The sequence below is a fragment of the Sinocyclocheilus anshuiensis genome, unplaced genomic scaffold (assembly GCF_001515605.1).
Source record: "Sinocyclocheilus anshuiensis isolate Anshui unplaced genomic scaffold, SAMN03320099.WGS_v1.1 scaffold1164, whole genome shotgun sequence".
NCBI classification, from domain to species: domain Eukaryota; kingdom Metazoa; phylum Chordata; class Actinopteri; order Cypriniformes; family Cyprinidae; genus Sinocyclocheilus; species Sinocyclocheilus anshuiensis.
In genome coordinates this window covers 217,716-232,490 of record NW_015551103.1, presented here as the reverse complement: position 1 = coordinate 232,490, position 14,775 = coordinate 217,716, and the positions used below count along the sequence as shown (strand labels likewise).

At 36.9% G+C, this 14,775-nt stretch overlaps 1 protein-coding gene across 1 annotated transcript in view; it reads left to right on the top strand.

Moving 5' to 3' along the window:
- LOC107662807 (O-acetyl-ADP-ribose deacetylase MACROD2-like) overlaps window positions 1-1,429 on the top strand; it is a 443,444-nt gene extending 442,015 nt beyond the window's left edge. Inside the window, exon 18 of the mRNA XM_016452921.1 lies at window positions 1,054-1,429. Coding sequence (XP_016308407.1) covers window positions 1,054-1,085 — 32 coding nt within the window. The 3' untranslated portion in view covers window positions 1,086-1,429. The remainder of the gene's footprint in view (window positions 1-1,053) is intronic.
- Window positions 1,430-14,775: the final 13,346 nt, after the last annotated feature.

The following is a 14,775-nucleotide window of genomic DNA, read 5'->3' as shown; positions in this document are numbered from 1 at the left end:
GAAATCATTCTAATATGCTGATTTATTATCAGTGATAGAAAACGTTGTGCTGCTTAATATTTTTTTGAAACCTGTGATTTTTTTTCAGGATCCTTTGATGAATAAAAAGTTAAAAAGAAGAGCATTTATTTAAAATAGAAATCTTTTCTGACAATATACACTACCGTTCAAAAGTTTGGGGTCAGTACATTTCTATTCTTTAATTTTTTGAAAGAAATTAAAACTTTTATTCAGCAAGGATGTGTTAAATTAAAGTTAAAGTTAAGAAGTGATAGCAAAGATTTATATTGTTAGAAAAGATTTATATTTTGAATAAATGCTGTTCTTTTTAACTTTTTATTCATCAAAGAATCCTGAAAAAAGTATCGCAGTTTCCAAAAAAATATTTGGCAGCACAACTGTTGCCAACATTGATAGTTCTAATAATACATCGGCATATTAGAATGATTTCTTAAGGATAATGTAACACTTTATACTGGAGTAATGTCTGATGGAAATTCAGCTTTGCCTCACAGAAATAAATTATATTTTAAAGGATAGTAAAATACAAACCATTATTTTATATTGTAATAACATTTTGCAAGATTACGTTTTTTTTCTGTATTTTTGAAATGCAGCCTTGATGAGCATAAGAGACTTCTTTAAAAAACATTACAAGTCTTACTGATCTCAAACTTTTGAGCGGTAGTGTATATTGAATATTATATATTAATGTTTATTATTTAATATTTTCTTGTTATAAAAATACCTTTTGGCACAATATAAATTAATAAAATACAGAATAAAATAAGAAAAAATTTAATTTTTCCTGATTAATTGTTTGATTATTTGATGAATCAATAAATAGTCAACCAATTAGTCTATTAATTTTAGTTGCAGCTCCATTTCTAATTGATATGTAACAATAAAAAACTGAACCTAGATAGCTGGAAATGGGGGGGTTTGACAAAGAAAAAGTAAATAGGCTTAATGTTGCTTTCATGTTGACACTAATCTGTCATGTATACTTGTACATGTATACTTCATTCTGCTTACATGTTTGTTTTCTCCAAGATGGCCAAGGTGACAAGAATGCACGGGAATGAGACGACAATCAGCCTCATAGGAACGAGTGCCGGCAAACTGTGTGAAGGCAAACATCACACCAATTTTGTCCCACGCCAGGGAGTCGCCCACAAACACTGGGAAAAGTGTTGACCCCCACTTCATTCACCATCTTTCCTTCTATTCAACCTGTATTTCCTTTCCGCTTCCTCATATTGAAAATAAATCAGATATCTAGCTATATAAAAAGGATCAAATGAGAGTTTGAACATATCAGAGAGATTGCAGGGATTGTGGAGCTGGAGGAGGGCTGCTATACCTCACTGACATGCTGCTTGATCAATAGTTTTTTTTGTTGTTGTTGTTTTTTCTCAATATGGCATCCTGGTGCTGGATTTGAACTGGTTTAAATTAGGTAGATTGGTCAAAACACATCCTAAAATCATCCTGCCGCTTTTAGTTGCTCGCTGATTTGTAATACAAAGACAAAGTGCAAAGCCAAGGCTGAATTTTCTATCCCGCAGAGCACTCATAATGCAAGATTCAGACCAAATATGATTGAATTCCACAGCCCTGTCCACAGATTAAGATTTCTTTCAACACTAAGATGGCTGTAAATGTCCATTTGTGTGTGAATGAGTGTGCGTATATACTGATGATGTCACTTTAAAGAGGTTTTCGCTTTGTGTGTTAGCTTCAGAACCAAGCCAGGTCAAACGAGGAGAACATCGCTTGATTCTAATCTCCTATCGAGTGGTGACATTCCTCCCTACTGCACGCTATATAACAAAGGCGTTTGTGCGCTCCTCTGCTTTGAAACGACACGTCACACTCGCAGAGCCCCCCTTTAATCTCTCCAACGAGCATTGATCATGTTTCATCTTCAAAGCTGCTCTGACTACTGCGAATGCCTGTAAAAAAAAAAAAAGAAGAAAACCTGTTGTGTCAGACTGACGTGGCCGTTTTTGACGAGTGCACTAACCAATTAATTCCCTCAAGTGTATCTAGATGCATGCCCGCATTGTTTCAAATGTTTTATTTACAGTCTCTCTCTCAGTCTCCCTCCCTTTCACTTGCATAAACAGATCTCAATTGCAAGCTCTCAATATTTTTACCAGATTGTCTCTGCATCTTCAAAAATCTGCCTTATTTCATGAAATAAGTAGTACATAATCACAAACTGGTGATGGCAAAAATAAAAGGCAAATATTAAGTGTGTGGCTTTGAATGAATTAAATACTACTTAAGATGTTGAGTGATGCATTTCTTTCTTTAAACACACAAAAAAAATGTTTTGTCTTTTTGTTTGGGTTTTATTTGGTTTCCTTGCATATGTTTTGTTTTTGTTTTTTTGGTTGATGATTAAAAATGTATTCAAAAGGTTGATTTACTTCTTTAAGTGGTGCCATACTGTATATCAGATGAACTTCTGCCTTCATCCTTTGATGTTTGCTTTGCTATAAAACAACTATGAATAAAGTTATAAAGTTGTTTCCCTGGGCATTATCTCTGTGTGTTTTATGGTTGCACCATATCCAGCAGGTAATGTCTGCACAAAATCCATGAATATCTTTGTATTCGCTGAATTATTATCGGCAAATTTGCACATGCTTGTAAGCTATTCTGATGTTAGAGATTTTTCTATTATTTAATTTGCCTGCAGCATTCACTTTATAACTTCTCTAAAGCACTTAATGGATAAAATCGTTTTTATGATTGAAAACTTTAGATATCATAGAATTTAATTCGTTTTCAATAACAAAAAAAATATATAGAGACTGAAATCTTGGGTGAATTCCATTTGAAAGAGGGCATAACTATGCCATACTCACTCTGAAGGGCATAGTGCAGGCCACTTAACTGACACCTCTCAATGTCTTTTATTCAGTGTCATCTAATGTACTGTTTCTCTACATTCAGTAGCTAATGTTAATATATGTAACATTATAGTCCAGGAGAAACTGAGGTTTAATTAATTGGCTTTAGCTTTTAAAATGAATGGCACGGATGTGTCAGCTAGGATCACATGAGCATTCACTGCAAAATTACTTCCTTAAAATTACTATTGCATGTACTGAAGAACTGAAATCCTTACCTCACAGATTAAGACATTGTGTACATTAGAAAATTGTGCTTCATGGTGGTGCCAGAGGAAAGCTTATAAGTCAAAGTTGACAGGCTTTATTCTATCAGTTTCACAAAATTTTACCTTAATCCACTCAATACATTTCAAGATATGCATGCTGTGGCAAAGCGTTGCCCATAATATTAAATGGACATCTGTCAGTCTCAACCTACTATTTAGGCCAGTAAGCTGACTTTGAGAACGTGGACTTTGGGGGACATTTTTTTTGTTAACGTCCTCCAGCTCCAGGAAGATCTTCTGGAAAACCTCGAATGTGTATTTCAGTTTCTTTGGATAGCTTAGTTCCAAAGCATAAATAAGGCCCATTAGGTAGGTGCAAGCATGGGCTACACTGGGAATACCAAAAAGGACCTCTGTTCCCTCGATGGCTATTCCTGCTTGCTTCTTGTGACCTCCTTCCCTGGCTTTGTTGACCACAAAGATGTTGAGCACAAATGAAGTGAGGTCCTCTTGGATGGCTGCAGCATCATCGTCATCACAAACCTGTGAAACATACCAGAGAGAATTAAACCTAATTTTTGTTTGCTAATGTAAAGAATGCATATAGGTCTTTACTCTCCATCTAAACAGAAATCTGGGTGGGATTACGTGGTTGCTGTGGTAAATTTGAATTTGAATATATTCATGTATACTTTGTGCCTGAAAGTCACTCAAAGAGTGTGCTGTGTAAAGTAAATCCACGTACAACAACGTTATCTTCAAATTAAATGTAAAGCCTTTTTGTACAACAATTCGAAAACTAAAGACTATGGTAATGTACCAAACATCTAACCTTACTTTGATAACTTTATTCTTACCTTGTTCAGTCCGCATGTTCCTCTTCGTTTGGAATGTGCGGGGTTTCCAGACCAGACCAACGAAACACGAAGGGAAGTAGGGTAATTATTTTATATTGAGTAAATGAAACAAGGTTATTGTTTGTTGTGTGTGTGTACCTAAGAAGATTTGGTTGGGATTACTTAGATACATTTTGTAAAGGAAAAAAATGCACATTGTCTTGTATTTTGAACAAATGCAGATTAATTCAAAACTAGATATATTAATGTAAAGACAGAAATTTAACATTTTTTGTTAATATCACAGATTTAATTATGTAACATTTACATCCACCCAGATTAATTTTTTTCAGTGTAGGTAAGATTAATTAAATTACTGTGGCATTCAGGGTCATGATCATAGATGGCAAAATTATTTCCCTGAATTGATAATTGCACACCTTTAACTAATGTCCTTGTGCAAGGGCCCTAGTTATAGGAAATATTCGAATCAAAACCATTTTGTTATTGTCCTACAACCCTAACCCAAAATGCTTGACCACACTTTTTCATGTGCTTCTAATCTCAAACTTAATCTCCCGCACAGATAATATGTCACTGAACTCTTCCCGAGTCTCCTGTAAGAAGTACTGTGATCTCCAGAGATGAGAGGAACATGCCGCTGTGCTCCTCTAGTCCTGACCTCTCTTTAGGAGGTGCAGAGTGCTGTCGTGTCTTACGAGGGCCACAGAGTTCATCTTCAAAGAGATCCGACAAACTGGAGGATTACAGCAGGGGTGGATATTAGACAACCTGCCAACAAAGAAAACATCTTTGTTTCTAAATGGAATCGTAAAACGTTTATCAGTAATAATGATCTATGCATTCTAAATGAACCCCTCTAGCTAATTTCTAACTGGTTACATTTATGTCACTAACTAACTCTCATGTGTTATAGCACTCCCTGCTCTCCTCTACAGTGAGGACAACAGCCCTTAAATGAATGTCACAGTCTGCGTTTGCTGTACCTTATCAATATCTCTCAGCAGACGCAGACTGACCTCCATCACCAGCAGATGGAGAGATACGTGAAGCCCATTGCACAAGGTTCTCTCCATGTTTTGCGGTAATTACTTTGCTGATAACTTGTCCCCAGTGCCGTTACTATGAATTATTACACACACAATAAATGATTTGTGTCACTTTGCTTTTCTCCTCAGCCAGAGGACACTGAATTCCCAGGATGTAGATGGATCCACAAGGCCAGTGGACTTTTTATGGTCGCTTGCTAGAGAGAAACTGAGGCAGTTGGAAGGGTGCAAATTCAGAGAATGTAATATGGTGAATTTGAACAAAACAAAACATTGGTTGTGTCCACAACAAATGAATCCACAAATAACTGTTGTTTGTGAGAAACCTATCAAAAGATCCACACGAGGGCTACTATACCCAAGCTACCGCATAAATATGCCGAATCTAGTGCTGTAGATGTTGTCAAATATGTAATTACAAATTCATTGATAAAATGGGCCAGAGCTGTGGCTTCCCAGCACGATTCATTATTTTACACCCTGGTTTCCTGCTGCTACCCCTAACGCACCATATATTTCCATAACAAATTTCTCCATCAAGGTAGGATGAATAAAAGAAGCCTGGCAGCCCAGCAGGACATTTGCACCAGCCCCTTCTGCCCCGCACCTCAGCCGTGCTGCATGCGATGAGAAACAGAACGAGCCATCCTGATACGTTTCAACAATGCAGTGAGAAAAAGAAAAACGGGAAGAAAGCAAAGGAGAAAAGCCGCTCAAATAGGTCTCTTTGGCAGGTGGATAATGCATCGCCCCTGATTCCATGCTGCATTTTGGATGTTTTATTGGTTTTGACAGTGGGTTGTTTAGGGAGGTGTTAGAATACAGAACAATATGTTATTCTGTGCAGTCCTGCTATAGCTGTGCTAATACAGAATTCTGTATAGCCAAACAGCATCTTAATTATCTGTCATCTAGGCACAGTTGACTTTTAACATGAACCGCATATATTTTCAACCATTTTACTGAACATTTTTCTTTTATGACACCTGCTTTTAATATAACTTGGGAGTAAAGGTGAAATATTTAATTTACATGTAGTATTTGGTGTAGACCGGAGTCAGTTTATTTTGTTGGTGTAACAGCAAACTCATTCTCATCTGTTTGGAAAGGCAGTTTGGATAGGATTCATGTGAGTACGATTCACAAATCTCACAAATCAAGCTGTCTGAGTTTGATTCCCTAAAAAGAACCAACTTGTTCAAATAATTCATCTGCAAAATTGAAGTAAATGGGGTGTGCTGTATATTTTTGATTCATTTCAAAAGGAGGTGATCTACATCGTGTTGTATGTTTTTGATTTACTAAAAGGAACAGGCTCATAAGAGTCATTCCTTAGGCAGTCAGGATACATTGGTTTCATTGTATGTTTTTGATTCAATTTAGGGGAACTGGCTCACAAGAGTCATTCATTCAGGAGTCGGATGACACTGGCTGCACTGAATGTTTTTGATTCACGTAAAAGAACCTGCTCATCAGAGTCATTTGTTGGGCAACTGGACTACAAATGTCTGTTTCTTATGAGAGGCTATATAGGCCATAATTACTGATAAAACTTTCACAAACACTAATGAAATGAACACATGGTGAAAGATGTTGATGATTTGTTGATTCTGCCCTGTATGGGGACTGAGCTTAACCAGTGTCAGTTCGACCGAACATTGGTTCATACAGTATGAAAAAAAACCTATGGGGTAATTGAATCAATTGTCGAAAAATCTATGGCTGTAAGATTAATTAAAGTAAAAAGATAGTTCACACAAAAATTTTAATTCTGTGATCGTTTATCCTTCTTCATGTCGTTCCAATCATGTTTCACTTTATCTCTTATGTGGAACACACACACACGAAAGAAATGTTTAAAAAATGACAGAGTAATAGTGAGCAAATTATGGGAGAATAATTATTTTGGGGTGATTTATTCTTTTAAGGGTTTTCTGACCTCTCTCTGTAACACTGTCATTGTGACTAGCACCAACACCTTTTTGACATTCAGATTTAAACAGGGCGGTAGATCTCGCGGTGTGGCTTACAGACAGCGAGCCAGGATGAGAGCTGACATACAGCAATGGAGCTATGTGGCGTTTTCTCCTCTTTATTTTCTGTTCTGGAGATAAAAGCTTGCTGTCATTATGAACAAACCCACATCTGGTTAAGTCAGTGGCCCTGGCATAAAGCTGACGAGAATCAAGATCACAATTACGATTTTCTTTCCATTTTATTCCTGTCACCCAGAACAGCAGTGCTTCACTCCTCAAATAGTCTCAAATTACAGGCTGGATGGCTCAGTCATTACACGAGGAGACATTTACTTGCCCTTGATTCCTAAATTACTATCTCTGCAAATAGACCTGAACATTTTTATGTATAAAATGACATTTTCACTGTCTGAACCTGATAAGTGCATTATGCTCACTTGAGACTTGCAATATTGTTTTTCTTCTTATATTCAACTTGCATTATCAGACATGTCTTCTAATCGGTAAAATAATAGACCGTATATTCACCACAGGTTTCACAAAAAGAGGGTAAAAACTTGGCAATGTGCTCATCTATAACTTTCCCTCTCCGCCATCAGTTCATCTTAATCTGAACATCATTTGGCCAGCTCTCCATTCATCTCACACACCTCGTTTAAGATCCCTTCCTCTCTGATATGAGGCCATCACTTCTCCCGAAACCAATATAGCTCCTAACCACTTCATTCAAGACTTCCATCAGCCTTTGACAATGCTGCTTTTGACTATCTGTCAGGGAGCTGTCACTCCACTATAAACTTCATGCTCCATATGTCTATTCCTCCTCTAAGAAAATAGAGAAGGGAGAGCGACAGAGAGAATGTGCCGGAGCAGGGAAGTGAATGGAGAAATCAATTGGCACCATTCTAAAGAGTCTCAAACACATCCTATCTTCAGGTGTGTGTCAGACAGAGAGACGGGTCCGTCCCTGGGGTCCCTGCCATGGATCCCAGCAGAGGCCATCAGATTGGCTGACACAAAGCATTCACTTGTCACTTTCCTGAAGAGAGACAGGCCGCCTCCTGTCCAGTCAGAACCGCAGGCATGATTGATCATCTAAAGATGGAGGAGAACACAAGAACTGAGAAATTAGCCATTGTTTAGTAGTAGCAGATCTGTTCTGGGTGAGTACTGACCACCTGCCAGAGTGATGGGAGCAGACTTTCTAGTCTATTTGATAGTGACCCAACAAACCACAGATAGATGGTATTAAATTGCATTTACATTTGGAAAACAATAGTTTATTTGCAGTCAGAATGCATAAGGCTTACGGATAATGGTACTGCTATTCTTGTACAAGCTTTAGTCACCTATCAAACGTATTATTGTAATTAATTTCTCAGTGGGGTTCCACAAAAGTTTCTTCACAAATGTGTGTTTTTTTTTGGGGGGTCGTTCATAGTTTGGTGTCCTGGATCGTTACGTGAACACCTTATATTGAGCACAATACTCCTGTTCTCCGACAACTTCATTGGCTTCCAGTTAAATATTGCATTAAATTTAAGATTTTACTTTTTAGTCACTTCTTAACTTAGAACCTTCATATCTCTGGGATCATCTTCACGTATATTCACCTATATGATACTCTACTTCTATTACTTTTATTACACAGTCTGTACGTTTGAGTACCATGAGGTCTAGGGCTTTTAGTTGTACTGCTCCTCATTTTTGGAATACTTTACTACAAGTCACTCCAGTCTTTCGATGTTTAAATCACATCTTAAAATCCATCTTTTTAGATTAGCTTACGTTATATGTTACATACGTTTATCTATATATTTTGTTTTATTTGGTATTTTATTGTGCTTATAAGTTGTCTTCTCAAGTGTCAACTAACTTGAGACCACTTTCAATTATATATTTAATACTGTTTGTCTTGAGATGAACCCTAGTGTCAAACATTTTGAGACATTTTAAAACAATATGACATAACTAAGCCTTGCTTGCTGAAATTCTGTTACTTGGTCAGTTCAATACAAGCTTTGAAAACATTCAGAAAGGAAATATTAAGTTACATTTAGCATTCTGACATGATATGGCTACCTAACAGTTAACTGCAAGAGATTCATTTGAAATAGTTTGACATGTCTAATTTCATTGGAGTTTGAGTTGAGTGTTTAATGTTAAGTAAACTCAGTTTCTATAATATGATACCATTGTCCACAACTAAAGTAAGTTGTCAAAGATTTTTTTTTAGTGTAGATTGCACACACAAACTCACAAAGTGCTTGTCTCATTATCTCCTTCAAAACAAAATAAATTGAGACTTGCATCAAATGTAGAGATTGTGTGATGTCAAGCATGTGATTCATGAGTTGGTGATCGAAAATAAAAGGTGATGGAATTCGTGTTTCAAATGACAATGAAACAAGGGCTCAAAGGTCAGAGGTTTCTTAATGGGAATTTCTAACAGGGGAATATTAGTGTCTGGCATCTAAGAAATAACAGACTACATGCAATCCATACACAAGCAGGACATCAGGGGCCAAGTCAATGCCATTTCTCCACGCACCACGGGCTGCCGTGCCCCAGGCTTTGAAACCATGCAGACGTTTCATTATCTAGAGACAGAATTCCCTCTGCTGAACTCTAACCTGCAGCATTATATAATGAAATTGATGATCAGTGGTTACGGTTCAGTCTGAATCCTGTCACGCTCAGTGCTGAATGATTGGGAACGCCTGGAAAACCACTTCCTCTGAGTTTCCATCCGTTCCAGTGGGAGGCGCTATCGTTTGATGTTGAATCTCTGTGACTTCATACCTAGAGCTAAAATGGAATGAAATTACTTCTTGTTGTTCAAAATGAACTGAAGCCAAATCACTGCTAGGGAAATATTGAGATGGTCTTGGCAAATGAGACTTCAGATGAATTCCCGAAAGGCTGTTTAGGTTCAATCGGCCTTGAGATTAGTCTAGATAATCTGAAAGTTCATTTATTTAGTGCCTGTGCCCATTTGTGTTCAAGACAGAAACTGTCAGAAAAACGGCTGAAAAAATAACACAAGTGTGGGGAATTAAAATCACCCAGGACTAATGAAATGAAATTCTATAATTTTGCTCAACATCAAGTCATTCCAAAGCTGCATGACTGACTGACTTCTGCACTGAAAGAATGCAAAAGAATATTTTTTAAAAGAATATTCTGACTAGTCTTTTTCTTATAATGAATGTAAAAGTGATCTGGGGCTATCAAGCTCCAACATGACAAAAAAAAAAAAAAAAGTGGTCCATGATTTGTTCAATAAATTTTCTGAAGCCGTACAAGCTTTGCATGAGGAACAGGCTAATTTTCTGTTTTTTACTGAAACTAGCTCTCCTTGGTGCAATGTTCATTTGATTCATTTAATCATTCATGGAGATGGATCGTATCAATAAATCAGTTGATCCATTTCACAGAATTGGTCTGAATGATTTGTTCATGAATCAGATTTATCTAATTCTCATGCAGACTCACTGACTTAAATTATAAATGTATGAAGCACTTTTATTATGTTTATAGTGCTTTTGCATAATTTCTGAAGTTTGAAATCTTCAGTCCTCATTCATTATAAGTCCTTATTCATTATAACATGGAAAAAGTGCAACTAGTACATCCTTCAAAATGTTTCTGCTTGTGTTTCACAGAAGAAACAAAATCATATAGGTTAGAAACAATGTGAGGGTTATCTATCTATCTATCTATCTATCTATCTATCTATCTATCATAAATAAAATATTAGCAAGGCATTCTGCAGAGTTCATTTTTGCTACAAACCTTAAACAATCCCTACTAACATATGAGATCAAACTGGAGGCACTATGTTTTTCAAAAAAATAAAAATAAATATTAAGGTGCCACATCATGGCAAAATTGTCCTTGAAGTTCTGAGCATTTTTCCACACAGCATCTAAAAGCATTTTGCTAGCAGTGTGGAGCCAGGCTCAGAAAGTGATATTTGGTGTCTTGAGATGGCAGGGAATATGATGTGTTGTTAGTGGGGTGAGACAGAGGTCCCAGACTCAGCTGGCTGTTGGAGTAATTGGGGAGGTTGGGAGGGGGCCGCCACGGCTGGTCGGGCCCATATGCAGCGCATGGTGGTGGGGGATCCAAGCCAAAGTCTTGTCCCTGCTGGTGGACACGCTCCAGCACATGATGCTGCTGGTGCCCTGCACCTCACGCTGCTGGCCAGCTGTCATTCCTCGGACAGGCCCTGACGCCGAAGTCATGCCTATTCATGACCGAGCCAAGCTATGTGATTAGAAAAAAATCACAAATCTGCAAAAGGCCATATTCTACACCTTTGTAGTAATTCTGTCCTCTGACGTTTACTGTCAAGCTCTTTTACACCAAAAACAGCCTCCCTCTCAACCACAGAATTAAAGAGTCAGTTTTTACTACTGTGCCTTTAAGAATTCACGTTTTTTTATTGTATAACTTCTACATACTGGCATACTTCAGCTGTCAATCATGAATGCAAATTTATATTTAAATGTGTGGTAGTTTAAATGTTTGTATGTTCCAGCATATTGTGTAAATAGTTCTGATAGGCTGGTAATGTTGCAATGCATTATGGGTATATGCTGTTCTGCTCTCACCCTCTTGCAGAAGTGTAGTATGATTAATTATTCATATTTCCCCATGAGCTGATTCGCAACATACCTTTAATGGAGTGCTTTGTGAAGTGTGTAGCTTTACAAAGCTTAAATTTGATTTTTGTTCATGTAATCACTAAGAAATATTCCTAACATATATGTGTGTGTTATTAATTTGGAACTTATTTAGAGTTCAGTGATAATATGAAATCATAGTGAGGGACTGTAATAAAAACATGTTTCCCATTTTACAATGTTAACTCATAATTATTATAAAATTTCTCATTATGAGACGCTATCCCAAAACTACGTGATTTTCTGGTCAAAATTCATTAAAATGAGAAAGTCATTATTAAAGGAGAAAGACATTAAGTTATAATTATGATTTAGTATCTCATAATAATGGCTTACCAAAATTAAGTCATATGAGACTACGCCATTAGAAAGTTTCATATTATTTTGATATGTTAAGTTATTATTATGAGAAATATTCTCAATATAATGAAATGTCAGTTATGAGAAAGTTTCTTTTTTTTTTTAACTATGGCAAAAATTGCATTTTCCATGAAGCAGCCACCTCAAATACATCAACACAAACACATTCTAATATATGTGTCATTTAAATGCACTGGATGAGAACAGAAGTCTAATTTTTTGTTTTGGATCAGTCGTGATATGCCATTTACCAGTTGACATGTGGCACAATTAGAAGTGTGATGAAAATGGAGGTGAAGCTGTTGGCACAGATGCTCCCACCCATGCCACTCTCTCTCCACCCGAGCTCACAGCCGCCCGTCTGCCCACCAGAGTGTGTGTCCGAGGAGAGGAATTGATTCCCTTCACACTGCGCTCTATATTAATTAATGCTCCTCACTCCCACTGTCACAGTCCATCCTGTCTTCTTCCTGTTTTTCTTGTTCCTGTTCCACTTCTTTGCTTGCTTTCTCTCATCCCCGGACCACTTCCTCTTGTTTAAAGATTGTTAAAGATCACAAGGCTGCCTTCCCTTTATAATAAAACACCCAGGATGAAAATATAGTTTAGTGGATTAATGCTGACAATCACCGTAAACAAATGAAAAAAGCATAGATATCCTTCCAGCATTTTTATTTTATTTTTTTGTATTTGTACTCACTGTCTTTTCAAGCAACCAGATGTCTGCAGGGCACCATTTCATTTATAGGAGAAAGACAGAATGCGATAGTGATAGTAAAACTGTAGTGTGCTACTGCCCCTATCTGACCATATTAGTGCATATCAGTTTATCACTGTATGAGGGCACATGCAGAACATCAAAGGCCTGAACATTAAGGACATATTTAAAGACACGTAAGACATTATATTATACACTATGACCACACCAAACATTTTATACACACCATGCAACAATATACTTAATTTAAAAGGAAATATAAAGTCAATGTGAGGAAGATAAGCGAGCAGGAGTGACTGCAGGCCTCTCCAGGGAGCCTGAGAGAGAGATGGCTCCACTAAGCAGTAAGGGGAAAATCAGATCACCTTGAATTAGCATAAACTATCTTCAGATGGAGATACACATGCTCTAAATGCAGGCAATCCCAATTGGAATAACTTCTAGTGTTGGATAACTATTGGGTTCAGCCGGGTCATTTAGCACTTAGAGAGACTCCCCGGAGGCACCGAGAGCATTCAGGTTGGACAAATTGCACCACCGCTGTGGCAATACTGAAATAAAAGATGCTTTTCAAACTACTACTTAACCGTGGAAGTACTTCACGAAAATAACTGTCCAAGATCTGTAGAACTGTAGGCCCTATAATTACAATACTACCAATGGCAATTGTTTTTTGAGAGCTAAATGAATTCTTCCTTCACGTACCATTGGAAATGTCATACTTTCAGAAGACTGAATTATGAGATTGTCGCTTAATTGTCCAAAAAAAGTCTTTTTTGAAATCTTAGTAATGTCATAAAAGTTTTAAATGTCTTAAATGGTAGGCTATATAGAGTATATATATATATATATATATATATATATAAGGTTATTACCAGTAATAATTATTCACAAGGCGACTGAATTAAATGTGAGTGCTGCGAGTTTCTGAGTAAAAAATTATGGTGAATTGCCTTAAACAGCAATTGAATTAAATGTGAACACTGCGTTTGAAAGTAAAAACGCGCAGTAGCCTGTTGCGCGTTCTACTGGGGATGTAAAGCAGTTCTCAGTCGCTTGTCGGCCATTCACGTGATTCGTGGGGTGGATGGATGAACAGCTCTTTAAAGGTGACAGGCTCGATGGCATTTTCTTTTCATGTAATCTCCATATAATGACTAATAAAGTGGTGTTTATAAGCGCAGTGCTGCTTTGTTTGCTGGGGTAACTGGGGAAGTGGTTGTATTTCTGCTATTCCATATGCGCCATATCCTAATGTAAGAGAGTGAATTTTTGTTCAAGTCGCTGCGGGGGCGTAGCATTTGGGTATGCAGATATACACAAATGCATACGGCCCGGCGGATTGGGGGCCCGCCGACGGGGAACTTAATTAAATCGTGGGAATGATTCTGAATCCTTAATTCATGGCCACGATGTATGTGTGTGTGTGTGTGTGTGTGTGTGTGAGTGTGTGTGTGTGTGAGACCTGTGCTGGCAAAATGAGTCACAATTAGCAAATTTTCAAAAATGTTATTTGTATTTTCATTACATTATCCATTAAAAGACCTTCAGAATGATGTATGATTTGTTGGAATCTGACGAAAAATGACTGAGCTACACCTGTTTGAAGTCAATAGAGTCAGCAAAGTCAATTCTGAGAAAAATCGAGTTAAATTTTTCTGAAGGTTCCAAAGCAAAATCACATGCAACGTTGCATCTTTTCCTCCAGTATTTTTCTTAATAATAATTACTATATTAATAATCACAATATAGCAATTTTTTATTATCTTTGTTATTTTAAATAAGAACAGATGCAAAAAAAAAAAACAGTAGAACATGTAAGAAAGAAACAAATAATGCATGAACTTTTTCATTTTACATCTAAACAAAAGCATTTAAGTAAGAAAAACAAATAATCAAATGTAAAAATCCCTCATTACAAACAAATTGATTTTATATATATATATATATATATATGTGTGTGTGTGTGTGTGTGTGTGTGTGTGAGTGTGTGTGTG